This window comes from Periplaneta americana, chromosome 1 (assembly GCF_040183065.1).
Source record: "Periplaneta americana isolate PAMFEO1 chromosome 1, P.americana_PAMFEO1_priV1, whole genome shotgun sequence".
NCBI classification, from domain to species: Eukaryota; Metazoa; Arthropoda; class Insecta; order Blattodea; family Blattidae; genus Periplaneta; species Periplaneta americana.
The window spans coordinates 134152688-134176032 of record NC_091117.1 but is presented as its reverse complement, the minus strand read 5'-3'; the positions used below and the strand labels follow the sequence as shown (position 1 = coordinate 134176032).

Here is a 23345-nt window from a genome sequence, read left to right as displayed (position 1 = left end):
AACAATTGTTCTTTCTCTGACACATATCGTCAAATGAAATATACTATCTGATTATAGACGTACATATCAGCCAGAACCTCAATCAGAGGTACCTCATACATTTCTATATCGAACATTTTTAGTTCAAGTCACCTTTTTATTTTTTGCGAGGTGGTGTTATACATGTTCTTAATTTATCTATGAACCACTTCAATTATAATTTGTGTTGTTTCAGATCCGTGTGAGGATGGGTCAGTGTGTGGCTCTTGCGCCTCTTGCCGGGTTGTAAACCACGGTGTTCAGTGCAGTTGTCCTGCCAATTTCCTTGGAAACCCTCTTGTCAGTTGTTATAAACCATCTATGCGCTGTGGCACTGGTATACCTGATTGCGAGTGTGATGAAGTTGGTTACTGTACCAAGAGTTGTGCCTCAGACCATGATTGCTCTTGTGGTGAAACGTGTGCTAAAGGGAAATGCAGAACAAAATGCTACGGACCTAATTCATGTGCACAGGTAAATATAATTTCATTAAAGTACAAGAGTAATGAAAAATAAGAATATTATGTTTTCAAATCACTATTATCTGTGCAAAATACGCTTAAAATGGAATTTAATTATTTATATTTTTTACAATTAAAAATATTGTATTTTCCTTCTTCTTAAGTTGAATTAAGAAAATTAATCCAAAAGAATGCGAGTAAAATTGTATTTCTATGAAGTTTTTTCTCACGTAATTTGTTTTAATCTTTTTGTTGGTAAGAACGCAGTAACTCTGAACTTGCTCTTAAGTATGTGAGACTGTCGTCTGAACACATAGCATTACTTTTTTTTTCCCCCCTCTAGTACAGATATGCGTAGATTGGATAATTCTTGTTCCTGTTTGCTTAGAATTCTTTGTGACTAACTTATTTGGAAGCCAATCTTTTACCTGAGTTGATGACTCACATTACCTTCTTCCTTATTATAAAATTCCTTTTTTATTTTGTGGAACAGTTAAACCATTTTGAAACGTGAAACGTTATGGATTATCATAGGAATGTAAGATTGGCAGCTGAATAGAGAGGCTGTGGGAGACGTATCATTATTTATTTTACCCAAAAGTGTAATTCGTGATTGCCTCAAAAGTTGAGTATTGCAAAATTTGACTTGTTATTGTACATAATTGTCTTCCAAATCATTTGTATAAATTCGAAGTTTTAGTGTCTCAAAATTGTGGTATGTAATAATTAACCAGAAGAAATTAATGCAGGATAAATCAGCACCTTTGAAGACAAACTAACAAGTGAGAATGTAGTAGAAAATTAACAAGATGTAGGAAAATAATTTAACTGTCACACACTGATGTATTGGACATTGTGGTTTCGCATTACTTCCTTTTTCGTCAAATTTCACCTCCTTTCATACTGACTTACAATCCAATGCAGTGTAGGGAAAGGTAGGCCTATATCCTTCGATCAATACTAGAAGACTAGACAGACACACATTGCCGGCCTCTTTGGTCATGTTGTCAATACTGCGTAGTCACCACTGAGACTACACAGGACAGCACATGTCAAGGGACAAACACCTAGTCCCATGGATGGAAGATAAATTTTTTCTATTGCCTATAGCAAGAATGGAACCAAGTTAGCTTGAGTTGAAAGCGCACAAGCTGTTCACAGAGTCAAGGCTTTGTCTTACTTTTGTAGTAAAAAATATCAGGTTAGAATGAGACTTAAAAATACCTTGAAACTTTGAGTAGAAAGATTGTAAAGATGAATCAAAATTACACGTTTTTTTCTTTTGTTTCAGGGTCAGCTCTGCCAGAGGGGATTGTGTGTGGCAGGATGCCGATCCCATAATGATTGTCCCAACGATCAAGCATGTATCAGTGGCCAGTGTCACAACCCCTGCACTACTCCAGAATTCCCATGTGGCACCAATGCTCAGTGCCGAGTATCTGAGCACCGTGCAATATGTCTTTGTCCAGATGGATACCAGGGTGAACCTAGTCAGCTCTGTAAGCAGTATGAATGCCTCCAAGATGATGACTGTGAAGCTGACAAATACTGTGGTGAAGATAAGGCTTGCAGATATCCATGTCTGAAACCTGGTGCATGTGGTACCAATGCCCAGTGCCGAGCTGTGAACAGACATGCCCAATGTTCGTGTCCACCGGGTTATTTTGGAAATCCACAGATTGAATGCAAGCAAGGTTAGTGACATTTGCCATGTAATTTAATAAAATTATGGTACTGGTATCTTATTACTTTGGAAATTCAGAGTTTGATTACAAACAAGGTTAGTAGCATTTGTAACCTAATTTACTAAAATTATCTTAATACTTTGTTTGAAATAAGAAATTATTCTCACTACCATAGCTTATAGATAGACTATGAAGAGCACTTGAATTGAAGTCAGTCAGAGTTCATCTCTGATAAAAGAAGTCAGTGTTGCTGTATCTTACGGGTACAGAATTTGGTGATCTGTTACAGCATAAATAAAAATTGTTTTCTTCAGAAGCAGTTTGAAAGTTCGTTTGTAACTTAAGCAACTTTGTGTAGGTCCTAAACAATAAAACCTATTAATATTAGAGGAGAAAAATTTGCTCCGGTGCTGTGGATCGAACCCGGGTCCTTGGTTTTATGTACCAAGTGCTCTCACCATTGAGCTATGCCGAAGTTCAATCCACAGCACCAGATCGAACCGCCCCTCCTCCAATGTTTTTTCCCTTTGTGGCCTGACTCCAAGTTGGGCATGTATGTTGACATTTTTATATATTAACGGTCTTACTAATAAAAACTCTATATATAAACGTTTAACTGTCTTATATTTATATAATGAGTAGCTCGTTTATAAGTTGTGTGTAAATTCCTTACTAATAATCACTACATACGTCGTGTATAACAATATAACTGTTACACAGCTACGTCATAGTTTCGTCATTACTTCGTTACGAAAGGTAATAGAATATCTGAGGTTCTCTATTGCATCCGGTAGAGCGCTTTAGTGTGTCAGAATGCTTCCTATGAGGTTTATGAGGAGGTTGGTTGCGTCTCTTCTGATGGCTTTACTAGACGGGCTGATATCATCATAATTGATCGGCAGAAGGATAAGAGTGTCATTCTTGATACCACAATCCGTTTTGAGATGCATGAGCAACAGCCACAAGAGGTGTGTCGTGAAAAACAAGTCATATATGAGCCTTGTTGTCAGCATCTTGGAGCACAATACCACATTACACATTGGACAGTTTTTGGGCTCATGTTCGGTGCCCATGGCACGATCCCACGTGAAACTTTAAATCAACTTAAACAATATAAAATTTCTGATGCAACGATTGATGCCATAGGATCTCACGTGTTAAAATCATCCTTAGCTATAATTAGTAATCATTTGTACCCAACAAAATTTTTATTGTAAATGATTTCCTACGTTTTCTTATCTTAATGTTTTTTCTTTTTCTTTCCAAGTGTCACAGAATTGTTTTGTTTACTTATTATTCTTTATGAATTGATTAGTAGGCCGATCTATCGAACCCTTATTTAGGGCGGCTTTTGTTTCTATAAATTATCTAGTACAACTGGCTCTGATCGATTACCACACTATATTTTGGTCAAAGAGTACAAGCTACAGCAATATTATTCTACTTATTCTGTGCTCTTTGGTTTGTTTTTCTGTGGTTACAAAGCATCATCATCATAAAATGACAGTCGGTATGAACAGCTGTTAGAGGGGTGGCCATTTTTTATCTATATACATCGCTTAAACAAGGGGTTTCGTGTATATAACTACTGTAAAGCAATTCCCATTGTATAGTTACAGCCTGTTTATACATCCATCGCTTATGCATGGTTTATTAGTAACATTTTCTGTCTCAATGCTGCATAAGTCTCGTATAAAAACTATACACAGTTTATTAGTAAGACCGTAAGTCAACTGCCATTATACAAGGAGCGCACTCAGTTGAGTGACTTGGTGGCCGTATTCCACAGTAATATGCACAGTAATCTGTACAGTAATATGCACTGTTGCTCGAAGAATCTACATAAAGATAATCATTTTTTAGTCCTACAGAATACATCTGTTATGGTAACAATTAATATTAGAGGAGAAAAATTCGCACCAGCACTGGGGACTGTATTCTTTTACTTTTCTCGGAGCTAATACAAATTTACTCTTTTTTCCGAATGTCATGCTGCTATTGTTTATAAGATGAGTTTGGTAGATATGGACTATACGTATATATAACAAAACAAAAATATTTAGATGATTGTGCTAATACTACTGTTCTCCAACCAGGAGATCAACCGTGAAAGGAATGTGCTTACTATTGCGTCATCTATTGGAACGACGTAGATAAATAATATTATCGTTATAACGTCAGTTTAAAAACCATGCGCTCTCCTGCATATGTTATTTCCTGTATGAAGAGATTAAAAGACCAGGAGATTAACTGTGATCTAATTTTGTAACTAGGGTAGTATCAATATGTCTATATCAATGTTATGGTTTGTGCTGTGAGAGCTAGCCAATAGAGATAAGAGTACCCACGTGTGTGACCTTATGACATCTTATGACATCAACATTCATTCACAGCATCATCCCGCTTCCCTTCATTCCCTGGAGACTTTCTCATGGTTGGAGTACAGTAAACAGGCCTAAAACTGTTTTTGCTCTGCGTTCATCTTATTCTTATTTTCTTACGAAGTAATTGCAAATGATGTAAAGATGCCGTTGTATTAACTTGTCTGTAGCATCCATTATTCCTTTTGAATAACATATTTATATTATTTAATGATATTCTTACGATTCACAATTATTTTATAAAAAATAATCTCTCACTTTCCAGTTCTTCTGAAGAATATGGAGTTGTGTGAATATATACCTCATAAAGGAATATTTATTTGTGAAATAGTGAATATTTAAAGTTTCCATAGTTGAAACAGGACCTACCGAGAATAGGTCCTACATAACGCATTCTTCTTATTTTTTATACTGTATTTTATTTTTGCATTGTTATATTATTTTCATTTGTGCATATAAACTAAATTCGAATTCTTTATTAACATAACATTCTGATCTGAAGTATAAGGTATAAAGTATAACATTTTTTTTTTTTCAGGTGGAGATCAATGTTTACGAAATCCTTGCGGAGATAATGCAAAATGTCGCGACATTCCAGGTGGTTTTGAGTGCACTTGTGTGCCTGGATGCATAGGGGACCCTTATCGAGGTTGTCTTTGTGAAGGACCTCAAAAAGACCAGTGCAGAGATAAACAATGTGGTGTGAATGCCGCTTGTCGAGTTGTTAACAACAGGGAACCTGAATGCTACTGTCCAAAGAACTACCCTGCCGGAAATCCATATATTGAATGTAAGAAACTTTAAATATAATAATATATTTAAATTCTCTATTTAAGTAGCTTTGTATATTTAGTGAGAAAAAATATAGACTAGCAGATTTTATAGATTTCCGAAGTGCATACGAGTCTATCTCTAGAACAAAATTATTTGATTAAAGTGTACAAGGTTATATGATTGCTGGATCTCCTGTTTACGAACTCAACGTATAATTGCAATCAGATATGATAGCAGTATCTCCAAATATAGATAGATTCACCGAGAATTACCACAAGGTGCAATTCTTAGTACAACACCTTTTAATATCAACATCAATAAAATTAACGACCTGCCACAAATAATTAAAAAATCTGGTGTAAAGTGTGCTCTTTTCGAAAATAATTTAGTAATGTGGACCTCCAAGTCAAGAAATAAAAGGAATGAACTTTGAACAACAATGAAAAATTCCTGATATGTAATAAACTTAATGACAGTTAACATTACCAAATCTAATTACCAATTAATCTTTTTATTAAGAATAAGGCCATTGCAAAAATAGATCTACGTTTTGATGGAAAACTATGAATTCAGTAAAATATTTCGGGGTGATTTTTGATACTAAGCTTATTTGGAATAAACTTATAGAATGCCTAAATAAAACCAATAATTACATACTGCGGTAAAGTTTTAATAACAGCAAATCTTAATAAGATAAAACGATTAGAAAATCAGAATGTACGATTAATTATAAAAACTGTCAGATCTACTCCAATACCTGCAATGCAACTAATAGTTCATCAGTCTCCTATTAAATATGAACTAGGAAAGGATGCTATTATTCAGTACGAAAAATTGATCAGACTTCCATTTAGCAATTGGGAGCTAAGAAACTGCATAGTTCTAAATCTCAGAAAAGTTTCCTATCTAAAGTAGGCCTACAAAAGATTAAGAAAAAGATACGAAAATCTCCCAACAAGTAAAGTAAATCTAATTCATAAAACTAACTCTACACACGCAATAGAAATAGAGTATTATCTGGATCTGCTTGAACATACCAAGAAAAGTGACACTCCAAAAGATGTCCTAAAATTTCTAGCATTGGAAACTTTTCACAGTAGATTCCCTAACAAAGAATGCCCTTATGGAGCTACGAATTTCGACGGAAAACTGCGGATTATCTGGTAATGTAGCTGGTGATGTCTTTCTAAAAAGGGAAATAAAATCTTACAAAACATCATGTCATCATTTTCAACAGTTAAAGATTAATCAACTCAAAATATCAAGATATAATATCTTATCATTTCCACGAAATTTCAAGTAGGATACATAATGAAAGTTGGGAGTGCCTCAATGTACAACAAAATATAATTCCTGGGAATTCAAGGAAAAGTGCAGTTGCATCCTTTCGATTATTCACAGGGTATGACTATTTGTCAAAACACTTGAACAAAATTGTAATTATTTCTTCATCACTTTGTTCATTATGCAGTCTTAAAGAAGAAATGGATCAGAATCATCTTCAGCAATATCCAGCCCTTTCCTTTAAACCCACTGTATGTGAGAAATATTGAAGAGCAAGAGAGTTAATGGCTTTATTGCCTACAACTCAGCATTAGTTAACAACAACAAGAACAACATTTGTTCTGGAATAACGTAACAGACTTTTTTTTATACAGGTTTTGTGGAACAGTTCTTACATTACATTACAATATTATATTATTAGCAACGCCTTTTTAATCACCCAAAGTAGGGCATAGTGTAAGGCGGAAAGTTTTGAAGGGTGATGGTTTTACATTTATATTTTCTTTAACAAAATTGTACAGCTGTAAGCTATATATATAAAATTGAGTTCCCATCATCATTTAGATAATATTGTAGTGATAGCAAGCTGAATCAGGAGCACCCACAAGTTTTCATTCCACTAGGGACCAGACACTTCCTCGATACCCATGGTAGTGATTTTTAAAAGCCACATTCGGTGCAGCTGCCCCCCAATATATTGTAACAAAATCAACAGAAATGGAAAATACACTGAGTAGTGAACACAGCATATGTTAAAAAAATTGTACATAATATATCAAAAGTCTGCTCTCCATCCTCTAGGTGCCTCTGATCTGTATTTTAATTTATTATTATTTCGGAAGAAATGAACTCGGAGTTCTTAGGAAAGTGAAAAAAATAAAGTACATCTAAGAATAATGCTTCCATGTATTCGTTAATTTCCTTGTTCTATTAATTTAATTTGTTTAAAGTAAAATATATTTTCCAATTATGCCATTATTCTTTTTGTTGTTGTTATTGTTATTATTATTATTATTATTATTATTATTATTATTATTATTATTATTATTATTATTGTTATTGGGCAGACCATTCAAGCATTGGCAAGAGACTGTAACGGGCCACTAGGGCCAATACATGCAAGGATGATGATGATGATGATGATGATTATTATTATTATTATTATTATTATTATTATTATTATTATTATTACTACTACAATTCCATTTGTAGCTAGCTAGCTCACTTACCCCCACCACAAGGTTCTTACTCTAAGCTATGGCGCACACATGGATTTGGTTTTCACGAGATAGTGAATGGCCTATATTATCATTATGATGTTGATATTATTGTTATTATTATTATTGTTATTATTATTATTATTATTATTATTATTATTATTATTATTATTATTATTATTATTATCGGTAGTATAATTGTTATTGTTACTGTTACTAACATTATTAAACTAGCATAGTTCTTAGTTTGTATTAAGATATAAAGTAGTGAATAGCACTATTCAATACTTTTGAGAAATATAATTATGATTAAAAAATGACCAGTAATAACGAAATATTGAATGACAGTAGTTAGAAGCAATATTAATCTCTTCGAAGTCAGAACAGGTCACGAAACCTAATCCGTGAAGTGAATGATGATGATGATTAGTCTTGCTTGCATTGCATTTTCCCCAAATGGAAAATTAAGTGAAATGAATATTATCGCGAATAATTAATAGTAAGTAGACCTACTGTAATTTCTTGTTATAAGATAGCTGTCTTTGTCTGGTGGTAGGCCTATAAGAATGTTTTTTTAACCTTTTAGAAGAAAAAATTTTAGGGGAGGAGGGCAAATACGCATGTGTGCTATGGGTAACAAAATCCCAAAAAATGGTTCTAATTATTAGGTAATAGGATGTTTTCATGTATAATTCAATTTCTGCATTGAGTAATGTTGCATCTTCATCATCACTACCACCAATACCAATCGCACATTTATTCAATAAGAGGTCTAGGATTCGTCAGACATGTCTGTTCATTCAACTGCGAGTTCCTAATGTCTTGAAATCATCATCTATGTTACCTTCCCATCCAACTGTAAACTGCCTCCAGTCTTGGTACCTCTTAGATTACTGATGAAAATTTTAGTTTGTTTATTGTTTACATTAATGCATTTTCATGGTATTGTATCTGTCTCATCACAGGCACTATTGACCGCACACCAACAGATTGTCGCACTGAAGAATGTGGTAAGAATGCCGAGTGCATACGTGAAGGAGCTGTGTTTGTGTGTCGCTGCCCACCAGGAACTACAGGCAGGCCTGAAGTTGAATGTCGTGCAGGTAGGACAGGAACACATTATCTAGACCTAACACGTTTGATTCCACAGGCATGGCGACAGTCTTGTGTTTAATATTGTTCTGCAGAGATGATGGCGATATGTTACAGATATTACTTTTACCAGTGTTTTTCTATAGTTAATAATTGAATTACAGATAAGATATGTGGTATCTGAAATGTAACTAAAAATGACATGAATTCCATAAATATTTTTGAGACTATTAAAGATGAAGTTGTTATTTGCCAACTCTTTAATGAAAATAATGGATGTACTACATTATCTCGTGTTTCACTTTGTGAAGACATTCAACTGTCTCAGAAAAAATTACATTTAGTTTCGAAAAAATTGTTTTGTGACAAAGATCATATTGATTCTTAAATAACGAAGGACAAATCAATTAATTTAATTTTGTATAAAATTAAACTGCTTTTTCAAATTGGGTAATAAATATTTTGTATAAAATTAAACTGCTTTTTTCAAATTGGGTAATAAATATGAGGTTCTTATTTTAAAACTTCAAAAAGAAAATTTTAAGTAATTTTAAATTATTATCAGATTATTTGATAATTACAGGCTAAAATTTTCCAAATAAAGTAATATGGTTCGGTTTCGCTACATTTCTTATTTTAAGGTTACTAATGGAACATACACAGATATTATGAAAACAGAATTAACAGAAGTTTAGTTATGTATAGCTAATATCTCTTAAAAAAAAAAAAAAGAAAAGAAAAACACTGATGTCTGCAGACATAAAAAATATAGCTTGTGAAAGATTATAATTTGGTAATTTAATACAAAATTATTAATTTTTTATTACTTACAGTTGTGTTTATGTATCACTTTCTTCAGTATTGTGATTACATATAAAAATGTTGACGTACCATATTGTGATTTTTATTGAAACAATTATAAGAGAAGTGACAAGAACTATTGTTAATATATTTTTTTTACTGCAGATATGTATTCATGTACTTCGCATAGCATAGAATTACATTATTATGATGTCTCGTATTATTACTAATATCTTAACATAACACCAACATTTTCTGCAGAACCACAGTAAGCACAACCTAGTAGTGAAGCTCACAGATTTGTTTTTGCACGAGCAGTAATGATGTAACCATGTATGTTCAGTATGCTAAAAGGAATATGGGTGGAAAGTAACCCCAATTAATTGCTGTAATTTGTGTTTAGAAATGCATTGAGTCATAATAATCAACAAATAATAATATCATGTCACATCATATTCCTCATTATGGGTTTTGTACATATATACATATGCACAATGTAAAGTGCCTCATCATTGTATCATGTAGACTGAATCATGTGGAATGTCACCACAGTATTCCAATCTGTCTTGTCACTAACCATGGCTGGCAAAATTGTATTGTCATTTGCTCTTGCACATGTAAATTTTTTAAGTTTTGTAGATGGTTGGTTGTCCTCCTAAAATGGTGAAGAATGACAGTTTTGTATACAGTAACAAAATTTTGAATATGTTGATAATTTTTGTTTTCGTATTTTGTTCAGGGAAGTCATTGTATAAGATACTTGTATAATATCCCCACATCGTATTTTGAATGACCTTAATGGTGCAACAGTATGACATGTAAATCTTGTACATTTTATCCCATTTTCAATTTCAAATATTTGCACTAAGTAGCTCTGTTTTCAGTTTCAGCAGTAGTTAGTGTAAGATTTTCGTAGCTGCGCTGATAAGACAAGATTGAAATGTGTACATATAAACGCAGCACGGTTGTAGCTAAGGTACTGCAGTGTGTTACTGATAAGTCAGATTGGGAACTGTGAAAGGAGCATTCTCACATTGATGTGTAATCTAAATTAGAGTGCTACAGTAAACTTCAGCATCCCCTTCCCAAACCGGCTGGCTCAGTTGGGGGCTTGTTTGTAAATATTTCAGCTTGTACAGTATCTTTAGTACTATGTGTTGAGATAAGGAGTAATTCACATGGCTTCATCTCCTTCATTAGTCTTGTCTCGGACTGTCCTCACCATCGATATGGAAAGCATGTGTTACATTATGTTTTGTGTGAGAAATGTTTCCTTTCACAGTTCTTACAATCGCTTTTCTTTTTTTCTCCTTTCCCCAACCACTCATACTATGCTTCCCTGTCATCCATGCCCAACCATAGAGAGCATATGTAGCAGTGATAATGACTGCCCAAATGAGAAAGCGTGCATAAACAATCAGTGTATTGACCCGTGCAGTCTGAGAGACTCTTGCGGAGAAAATGCTCTGTGCCGGACTGTTCTACATAGACCGCGGTGCTCATGTCCACAATGTTATGTCGGGAAACCTCAGGTCGCTTGTCAGCGAGACCTCAAGTGCGAACCTCCAGGTCCAATTACCACTCAACCCACTGTGGGTTGTGTGTCAGATGAAGACTGTGCCGATAACTTAGCTTGCAACCGGGAGGTGGGTGACTGTCAGGACCCTTGCAGAACAGCCCCTATCTTTGTATGTGGTGCAAATAAGAAGTGTGAGGTACACAGACATCGTCCCATGTGCGTCTGCAAATTGGGTTTTGTGGTGAGCGACATGGGAGAGTTAACTTGTGCCCCTGACCACATCGAGTGTTCTCGACATGAAGAATGTGCCTCCAATCTAGCATGTATTGATAATCAGTGCCAGAATCCCTGTACTGCATCAAGAGTGCCCCCCTGCTCTGCTGACAAGACATGTGATGTGCTGGATCACCATCCGGTCTGCATCTGTACTCGCAACTGCAACCCATCCCTGTCCATCTGCCTGCGTGACAACGGTTGCCCACCACAGCTGGCGTGTCGTGGCTACCGGTGTATGGACCCTTGTGTCAACGTCACCTGCACAGATGATGCTCCTTGTTTCGTGGAGGAGCACAAACCCGTCTGCAAATTCTGTCCCCCAGGATTTGTCACAGACTCAAAATATGGATGTCTCAAAGGTAAAGAGCAAATTCAGAAAGGCTTCTTTCGGTCTCTTTTGTCAAGAAATTCAATTAGACTTAATGTTCAATTTTCCGGGAATTTAGAATAGACTAATGTTGCTATAGTTTGGTTTGGGATTAACGATTAAAGAGAAACTAACGGAAAATAAAGTAAGAGAAATGTTGCACCTAGAATCTTAAACTGGAAAACGTGTTAAGAGTAAACTAATATAATGAATATCTGATCATATGATTCTAGAAATACCTTAAAAAAGAGGGACTAAATAAGGACTCGGTTTATTCATTGTTAACAATTAAATTAAAAATTTTCAAATACTTAAGCAGGCCAATCTGGCAATAGAAAACCTTGGTTATAGAAGCAGATTTTTTCCTCTTCCTCTCCCCTGTTACTCTAGGCATTCTTTTTAACTCTTCCCTGTTCAAACCTGTCTAACTTTAACTTGAATAATCTGTACAGTATCTAACTCACTTACACTGTAGTAATTTGAGAATTAATTTAGCAATATAGATCTATATTCTCATGTACAGTAGAAAAGAAAAACTGTCAATAATTCATTCAAACCTTGTTAAACTATCATCTTTCCTTCATACCTCGACATGTACATATTTATTAATATTGTAAATATTTTTGTGTATATATGTATATTGTATTGGTTATTCACAGCAGGTGTCAGCACAAGTCCGTCAGCACCCGTTACATGCACGTTGGATGTCGAGTGCACAGATGCACAGGCCTGCATTAGTGGAGAATGCGTAGATCCTTGCACCAACAACTGTGGTCTCGGTTCTCAATGTAGGGTACAGGCACACAAACCTATATGCTTCTGTCCTCAAGGCTATGAGGGTAATCCTGCTATTGGATGCTCACCAATAGGAGGATATACCATAACTAGCCCACAGGATAATCTCACCACCATGACAACATATGGCGAAACTGTAACTCAAACAGTTGAACTGACCACCACTCAAACTACAGAAACATCATTTTATTCCATAGCTTCCCAGACATTAACAACCCTTAGTAGTGTAATTCCTACTTTCATAAGTAAGGAGACACAGACAACTGTACAAAATACAGAACATACAGAAGGAAGTTCATTTGAGACAACAGTAAGTCCGACACACATTACTGCAAAAGGCACAGAACATACAACAGAGCAAATGAGGGCAAGTTCATTTGAGACAACATTAAGTCCGACTGAAAAAACAGAAAGCATGACAACTGAATTTGAGAAACTATCCACATATACAGATCATGAGAGAGAAACAACTCCATCAACTATACCATCATTAAGTACAATTACAACTCCTACCAGAGGTAGTAAAGCTGAGACAACAGGAACAGAATTTCCAGTGTCAGAAATTCATACAGTTAAAGTAGAAACTCCCTCCAGCACGGAAAAAGTACAAATTATTACACCTGAAAAAAATACGACTATACAAGTAGAAACTGTCACACCAGAAAAAATGACTACTCAAATGGTAGAAATTGTTACACCTGAACATACACCTATAACACCACATATAGCACATGAGACTACTACAATACATACGACACTCCACGAGAAGAAAACTGAAGAAACAATCGGATGGATACCTACAACAATTCAACATTTAACAACTCAACCATACTCAACACAGTCAACTGATAGATACGAAACAACTGCAGGTAAGGAAACAACGAGAGAGACAGAAGTAGCAAGTGTTAAGGGACAAATTGAAACATCAACCTTAACTACTCAGAGTTACCCAACACAAAAACCACAAGAACAAACTAAATATGGTGTTACAAAAGCATCAGAAACTACTTTCGAAATGTCTACTTCTGTTAAACATTTTACAACAGAAATTACAACGTCAAAGGAAAAAGAAACTCCTTTTTCACAAATTACGACTTCCGAAACCTCTACACACACACCACACGAAACTGGAACTTACCCAACACATCCAACACAACGCCCACTAGCATATGAAACAATTACTTCAGGTAAACCGCACGAAAAGGAACATTCAAAAACTACAATTAAATTACCCGAATATACAGCAACTTCAGAAAAAAGAACGCAAGTACCAGAAGTAACAACACAAAAACATACAACAGAAACAGAGTATATTTCAACTAAAACCTATGCAACTCACCCAACAGAAATTCCAACAGGATATTCACTAGCAACTGCAGAAATACTTACTTCATACATTCCTGAGGGAACAAAGAAACCTGAAACAACTTCAAGAAATTTTGAAACTATGACACCTGAAAGCACTACTACTGGCACATATTCAACAATTTCAAAAGAAAGTCATCCAGAAAATAAAACTGCAGCTGGTGAGAAGGTTACTACTTTTACACCATTAGAGACAAAGGGATATGAAACAACTCTAGGAAAAACAGAAACTGTTGGTCCTGAAAGAATAACTTCTCAAAAACCAACTGAAGTAGAGTACTTCACTACTAGCAGTTATCCAGAATATGCGACAGGAACTTCAGTAACACACAGAACAACATTAAGTGAAAAAGTCGCAACTTACACATCACAAGGAACAAGGCCATACGAAACAACAACAGGAAAGATTGAAACTCTTGCAACTCAAGGCACAACATCTGGAAAACCAACCGAAGAGGAGCATTTAACTACTAGGGAATACCCAAGTTATACTGCTGCTGTACCAACAGAGCACAAAACTACACCTGGAGGAGAAGTTACTACTTACACTCCTGAAGTAACTAGGGAATATGAAAAAACTCCTGAAAAGATTGAAACAGCTGGATCTGTTACAACACCTTCTGGAAAACCAACCGTAGTGGAGCATTTAACTACTAGGGAAAACCCAAGTTATACCAGTGCTGTACCAGCAGAACACAGAACTACACCTGTAGTAGAAGTTAGTACTTACACTCCTGAAGTAACAAGGGAATATGAATCAACTCCTGGAAAGATTGAAACAGCTGGACCTGTTAGAACAACATCTGGAAAACCAACCGAAGTGGAGCATTTAACTACTTTGGAATACCCAAGTTATACTACTGCTGTACCAGCAGAGCACAGAACTACGCCTAGGGACGAAGTTAGTACTTACACTCCTGAAGTAACAAGGGAATATGAAACAACTCCTGGAAAGATTGAAACAAGTGGACCTGTTAGAACAACATCTGGAAAACCAACCGAAGTGGAGAATTTAACTACTTTGGAATACTCAACTTATACCACTACTGTACGAGCAGAGAACAGAACTATACCTGGAGAAGAAGTTAGTACCTACACTCCTGAAGTAACAAGGGAATATGAATCAACTTCTGGAAAGATTGAAACACTTGGACCTTTTAGAACAACATCTGGAGAACCAACCGAAGTGGAGCATTTAACTACTAGGGAATACCCAAGTTATAGCACTACTGTACCAGCACAGCACAGAACTACACCTGGAGAAGAAGTTAGTACTTACACTCCTCCAGTAACAAGGCATTATGAAACAACTCCTGGAAAGATTGAAACACTTGGACCTGATAGAACAACATCTGGAGAACCAACCGAAGTGGAGCATTTAACTACTAGGGAATACCCAAATTATACCACTGCTGTACCAGCACAGCACAGAACTACGCCTGGAGAAGTTAGTACCTACACTCCTCATGTAACAAGGGAATATGAAACAACTCCTGGAGAGATTGAAACAGCTGGACCTGTTACAACATCCATATCTCGAAAACCAACCGAAGTGCAGCATTTCACTACTGGGGAATATCCAAGTTATACCACTGCTGTACCAACAGAGCACAAAACTACACCTGGAGGAGAAGTTACAACTTACACTCCTGAAGTAACAAGGGAATATGAAACAACTCCTGCAAAGATTGAAACAGCTGGACCTGTTACAACACCATCTGGAAAACCTACCGAAGTGGAGCATTTAACTACTAGGGAATACCCAAGTTATACCACTGCTGTACCAGCAGAGCACAGAACTACACCTGTACTAGACGTTAGTACTTACACTCCAGAAGTAACAAGGGAATATGAAACAACTCGTGGAAAGATTGCAACAGCTGGACCAGTTAGAACAACATCTGGAAAACCAACCGAAGTAGAGCATTTAACTACTAGGGAATACCCAAGTTATACCAGTGCCGTACCAGCAGAGCACAGAACTACGCCTAGGGACGAAGTTAGTACTTACACTCCAGAAGTAACAAGGGAATATGAAACAACTCCTGGAAAGATTGAAACAGCTGGACCTGTTAGAACAACATCTGGAAAACCAACCGAAGTAGAGCATTTAACTACTAGGGAATACCCAAGTTATACCAGTGCTGTACCAGCAGAGCACAGAACTACATTTGTAGTAGAAGTTAGTACTTACACTCCTGAAGCAACAAGGAGATATGAATCAACTCCTGGAAAGATTGAAACACTTGGACCTGTTACAACAACATCTGGAAAACCAGCCGAAGTGGAGCATTTAACTACTTTGGAATACTCAAGTTATACTACTGCTGTACCAGCAGAGCACAGAACTTCGCCTGGAGAAGTTAGTACCTACACTCCTCATGTAACAAGGGAATATGAAACAACTCCTGGAAAGATTGAAACAGCTGGACCTGTTAGAACAACATCTGGAAAACCAACCGAAGTGGAGCATTTAACTACTATGGAATATCCAAGTTATACCACTGCTGTATCAGCAGAGCATAGAACTATACCTGGAGAAGAAGTTAGTACTTACACTCCTGAAGTAACAAGGGAATATGAAACAACTCCTGGAAAGATAGAAACACTTGGACCTGTTAGAACAACATCTGGAAAACCAACCGAAGAAGAGCATTTAACTACCAGGGAATACCCACGTTATACTACTGCTGTACCAGCAGAGCACAGAACTACACCTGGAGCAGAAGTTAGTACTTACACTCCTGAAATAACAACGGAATATGAAACAACTCTTGGAAAGTTTGAAACAGCTGGACCTGTTAGAACGACATCTGGAAAACCAACCGAAGTGGAGCATTTAACTACAACGGAATATCCAACTTATTCCACTGCTATATCAGCAGAGCACAGAACTACACCTGGAGAAGAAATTAGTACTTACACTCCTGAAGTAACAAGGAAATTTGATACAACTCCTGGAAAGATTGAAACACTTGGACCTCTTAGAACAACATCTCGAGAACCAACCGAAGTGGAGCATTTAACTACTACGGAATACACAATTTATACCACTACTGTACCAGAAGAGCACAGAACTACGCCTGGAGAAGTTAGTACTTACACTCCTCATGTAACAAGGGAATATGAAACAACTCCTGGAAAGATTGAAACAGCTGGACCTGTTACAACACCATCTGGAAAACCAACCGAAGTGGAGCATTTAACTACTAGGGAATACCCAAGTTATACCAGTGCTGTACCAGCAGAGCACAGAACTATGCCTAGGGAGGAAATTAGTACTTACACTCCTGAAATAACAAGGGAATACGAAACAACTCATGGAAAGATTGAAACACTTGGACCTCTTAGAACGACATCTGGAAAACCAACCGAAGTGGAGCATTTAACTACTACGGAATATCCAACTTATCCCACTGCTTTACCAGCAGAGCACAGAACTACACCTGGAGAAGAAATTAGTACTTACACTCCTAAAGTGACAAGGGAATATGAAACAACTCCTGGAAAGATTGAAACACTTGGACCTGTTAGAACAACATCTGGAAAACCAACCAAAGTTGAGCATCTAACTACTTGGGAAAACCCAAGTTATACCACTGCTGTACTAGCAGAGCATAGAACTACAACTGGGGTAGTAGTTAGTACTTACACTCGCGAAATAGCAAGGGAATATGAAACAACTCTTGGAAAGTTTGAAACAGCTGGACCTGTTAGAACAACAGCAGCAAAGCCAACCGAAATGGAACATTTAACTACTAGGGAATACCCAAGTTATGCCACTGGTGTACCAGCAGAGCACAAAACTACACCTGGAGAAGAAATTAGTACTTACACTCCTGAAGTAACAAGGAAATTTGAAACTACTCCTGGAAAGATTGAAACACTTGGACCTCTTATAACAACATCTGGAAAACCAACCGAAGTGGAGCATTTAACTACTTTGGAATACCCAAGATATACCTCTGCTGTACCAGCAGAGCACAGAACTACACCTGGAGAGGAAGTTAGTACTTACACTCCTGAAGTAACAATGGAGTATGAAACAACTCATGGAAAGACTGACACTCTTGGACCTGTTAGAACAACATCTACAAAGCCAACCGAATTGGAGCATTTAACTACTAGGGAATACCCAAATTATACCACTGGTGTACCCGCAGAACACAGAACTACACGTCGAGAAGAAATTAGTACTTACAGTCCTGAAGTTACAAGGGAATATGAAACAACTACTGTAAAGATAGAAACACTTGGACCTGTTAGAACATCTGGAAAACCAACCGAAGTGGAACATTTAACTACGAGGCAATACCCAAGTTATACCTCTGCTGTACCAGCAGAGCACAGAACTACATCTGGAGAGGAAGTTAGTACATACATTCCTAAAGTAACAAGGGAATATGTAACAACTCCTGGGAAGATTGAAACAGCTGGACCTGTTAGAACAACATCTGGAAAACCAACCGAAGTGGAGCATTTCACTACTATTGTATATTCAAGTTATACTACTGCTGTACCAACAGAGCACAAAACAACACCTGGACAGGAAGTTATTACTTATACTCCTGAAGTAACTAGGGAATTTGAAACAACTCCTGGAAAGATTGAAACAGCTGGACCTGTTAGAACAACATCTGGAAAACCAACCGATTTGGAGAATTTAACTACTAGGGAATATCCAAGTTATACCACGGCTATACCAGCAGAGCACAGAACTACACCTGGAGAAGAAGTTAGTACTTACACTCCTGAAGTAACAAGGGAATATGAAACAACTCCTGGAAAGATTGAAACATTTGGACCTGTTACAATATCTGGGAAACCAACCGGAGTGGAGCATTTAACTACAAAGGAATACCCAAGGTATACCACTGGTGTACCAGCAGAGCACAGAACTACACCTGGAGAAGAAATTAGTACTTACGCTCCTGAAGTAACAAGGGATTTTGAAACAACTCCTGGAAAGATTGAAACACTTGGACCTGTTACAACCGAAGTGGGGCACTTAACTACTAAGGAATACCCAAGTTATACCACTGCTGTACCAGCAGAGCACAGAACCTCACCTAGAGAAGAAGTTATTACTTACACTCCTCAAGTAACTAGGGAATATGAAACAACTCCAGGAAAGATTGAAACACTAGGACCTGTTAGAACAACATCTGGAAAACCAACCGAAGTGGAGCGTTTAACTACTATGGAATACTCAATTTATACCACTACTGTACCAGCAGAGCATAAAACTACAACTGGAGAAGAAGTTACAACTTACACTCCTGAAGTAACAATGGAATATGAAACAACTCCTGGAAAGATTGAAACACTTGGACCTGTTAGAACAACATCTGTAGAACCAACCAAAGTGGAGCATTTGACTAGTGGGGAATACCCAAGTTATAGCACTACTGTACCAGCAGAGCACAGAACTACATCTGAAGAAGAAGTTAGTACTTACAGACCTCAAGTAACAAGGGAATATGAAACAACTCCTGGAAAGACTGAAATACATGGACCCGTTAGAACGACATCTGGAAAACCAACCGAAGTGGAGCATTTAACTACTAGGGAATACCCAAAATATACCACTGCTGTACCAGCAGATCACAGAACTACACCTGGAGAGGAAGTTAGTACTTACACTCCACAAGTAACAAGGGAATATGAAACAACTCTTGGAAACATTGAAACAGGTGGACCTGTTAGAACAACATCTGGAAAACCAACCGAAATAGAACATTTAACTACTAGGGAATATCCAAGTTATACCACTGCTGTACCAACAGAGCACAGAACTATACCTGGAGAAGAAGTTAGTGCTTACACTCCTCAAGTAACAAGGGAATATGAAACCACTCCTCGAAAGATTGAAACACTTGGACCTGTTAGAACAACATCTGGAAAACCAACCGAAGTGGAGCATTTAACCACTAGGGAATACCCAATGCATACCACTGCTGTACCAGCAGAGCACAGAACTACATCTGGAGAAGAAGTTAGTACATACACTCCAGAAGTAACAAGAGAATATGGAACAACTGCTGGAAAGGTTGAAACACTTGGGCCTGTTAAAACATCTGGAGAACCACCCGAAGTGGAGCATTTCACTACTAGGGAATATCCAAGTTATACCACTGCTGTACCAGCAGAGCATAAAACTACACCTGGAGAAGAAGTTGGTACGTACACTCCTGAAGTAACGATTGAATATGGAACAACTCCTGGAAAGTTTGAAACACTTGCACCTGTTAGAACAACATCTGGGGAACGTACCAAAATGGAGCATTTAACTACTATGGAATACCCAAGTTATACCACTGCTCTACCAGCAGAGCACAGAACTACACCTGGAGTGGAAATTAGTACCTACACTCCTCAAGTAACAAGGGAATATGAAACAACTCCTGGAAAGATTGAAACACTTGGACCTGTTAGAACAACATCTGGAAAACCAACCGAAGTGGAGCATTTAACTACTAGGGAATATCCAAGAAATACCACTGCTGTACCAGCAGAGCACGGAACTACACATGGTGTAGAAGTTAGTACTTACACTCCTCTAGTAACAAGGGAATATGAAACAACTCCTGGAAAGATGGAAACACTTAAACCTGTTAAAACAACGTCTGGAAAACCAACCGAAGTAGAGCATTTAACTACTAGGGAATACCCAAGATATACCACTGCTGTACCAACAGAACACAGAACTACTCCTGAAGAAGAATTTAGTACTTACACTCCTGAAGTAACAACTCCTGGAAAGATTGAAACAAGTGGACCTGTTAAAACAACATCTGGAAAGCCAACCGAAGTGGAGCATTTAACTACTAGAGAATATTCAAGTTTTGCCACTGGTGTACCAGCAGAGCATAGAACTATACCTGGAGAAGAAGTTAGTACTTACACTCCTGAAGTAACAAAGGAATATGAAACAACTCCTCTAAATATTGAAACACTTGGACCCATTAGAACAACATCTGGGAAGCCAACCGAAGTCGAACATTTAACTACTAGGGAATATCCAAGTGTTACCACTGGTGCACCAGAAGAACAGGGAATTACACCTGAGGAAGAAGTTAGTACTTACCGTCCTCAAGAAACATTGAAGTATGAAACAACTCCTGGAAAGATTGAAACTCTTGTAACTGAAGGAACATCATCTGGAAAACCAACTGTGGTGGATCATTTAACTACTATGGTATATCCTAGTTACACCACAAGTAAACCAGCAGGACATAGAACTACAGTTGCTGAAGGATTTAGCACTTTGTCCTCTCAAGGTACAACTCCAGGAAGGATGGAAACTGTTGGCTCTGAAAGAACAACTTTCAGACAACCAACTGAAGTAGTGCTTTTAAGTACCAGTGGTTATACAGAGAATGCCACCGGAACAGCAGCAGGACATAGAACTACACCAGGTGAAGAATTTAGTACTTTTACACCAGAAGGAACAAGGAAATTTGAAACAACCCCGAAAGAAATAGAAACTGTTGTATCTGAAGTTTCAACCTCATTGACCGAAAGTGAACACATTACAAGTGAGAGATATCCCACCTTGCAGACACAGAAGAGTACTTCGAGTATAAGAAAACCAATAGAAACAACTACTATGATGTCTACATCAGTGGAACATGTATATACTGGAAGTACTTATAAACCACAGGAATATGAGCCATCCACGGTCAGTGAATTCTCTATGCACCCTCATACTTCTGAAGGAATATTGACTACAGAGGCTATTGGAAAAGATCATTTAACAACAAATGTGTACATCACACATTTAACACAAAGACCAGGGAGATTTGAAACTACTCCACCAGAATTTATACCTGAAGTTACCTCGCCAAAGAAGCAGACTGAAGTTGAGCATGTGACTCCAAGTGTTCCGTCTTTGACTCAAACACAAAAAATATTTACAGTAACTCCAGGTTCAACTGTTGCTGGTCTAGGCACTGAGAGTACAGAAGAGACTGTTTTCTATCTTACGTCAAGTACAAGCGCAACTAAAACACCAGATTCACTAATATTTGATAACAAAACATCAAGTACTGCGAAAGTAACTGAAGGCATAGAATTAACAACAGTGCCAGTTATCAGTGAAACTTCATCTGTGATAACCGCAACTGAAGGAATAGCAGTAACTCAAAATGTCACAACAATGAAAACAGTTTACACACCCAGAACTGTAAAACCATTACAAACTCTCACTACAATACAACCAATCCATTCTTCAACAGAAATACTGACAACTCTAATGATGATTGAAACTGAAGGAAATATTTCACAAGGTACTCAGGAACCATATCCATACACAACAGGACATGGATCTGAAATTCACACAACTGTACTCGGTACCAAATCAATTTCTGAAGTTACTAGTACATATGCATCCAGCACAGAACATGTTACAGAATCTCAAACACATCCTTCGTATACTGTATCTAAACAATACACTACTACAGTAGAACCTGTTACAGGAGAAACTGAACTGACAGAGACCCCCTTTACCAATCTTGCTCAAGAGACTACTAGTAAACAAATACCAACCACAAAACACGTGACAGAAACACAGACATATCCATCATACACAATATCAACAGAGTATCCTACTACAGTAGAATATGTTACACGAGAAACTGAAGTCACTGAAACCCACATTACCGAACCTATTCCTGAAACCTCTAGTAAATATACACCTTCAACAAAACAAGTCACAGAAACTCAGACATATTCCTCATATAGTATATCTAGAGAATACCCTACTACAGTAGAACACGTTACAGGAGAAACTGAAGTGGCTGAAACCTCCACTACCAAACAGACTCATGAAACCTCTAGCAAATACACACCAATTACGAAACATTACACAGAATCTCAAACAACTTCATCATATCCTACACCTATAGAATATTCTACTACAGTGGAACATGTTACAGGAGAAACTGAAGTGACTGGAACTCCCATTACCAAACTAGTTCCTGAAACCTCTAGTGAATACACAACTACGAAACATTTCACAGAAACTCAAACATTATCCTCACATCCTACATCCAGAAAATACCCTGCTACAATGGAACATGCCACAGGTGAAACAGAGATAACAGAAACCCCCATTATCAAACCGTTTCCTGAAACCTCTACTATATCCACATCTCATACTGCAGAAATTCAAACCTTTCCTACATATTCTACATCTAGACAGTATATTACTACAGGAGAAACTAAAGTGACTGAAACCCCCATTACCACACCTGTTCCTGAAGCCTCTAGTAAATATACATCCACTACAAAGCCTATTACAGAATCACAG

At 37.1% G+C, this 23345-nt stretch overlaps 1 protein-coding gene across 1 annotated transcript in view; it reads left to right on the top strand.

Annotated features, from left to right (window-relative positions):
- Positions 1-23345, top strand: part of dpy (dumpy) — a 673297-nt gene that overhangs the window by 341880 nt on the left and 308072 nt on the right. Inside the window, exons 38-43 of the mRNA XM_069827690.1 lie at positions 215-492; positions 1771-2173; positions 5084-5335; positions 8786-8923; positions 11076-11867; positions 12535-23345. The exon at positions 12535-23345 is cut by the window's right edge and continues 1090 nt beyond it. Of these exons, the coding sequence (XP_069683791.1) occupies positions 215-492; positions 1771-2173; positions 5084-5335; positions 8786-8923; positions 11076-11867; positions 12535-23345 (12674 nt within the window). The remainder of the gene's footprint in view (positions 1-214; positions 493-1770; positions 2174-5083; positions 5336-8785; positions 8924-11075; positions 11868-12534) is intronic.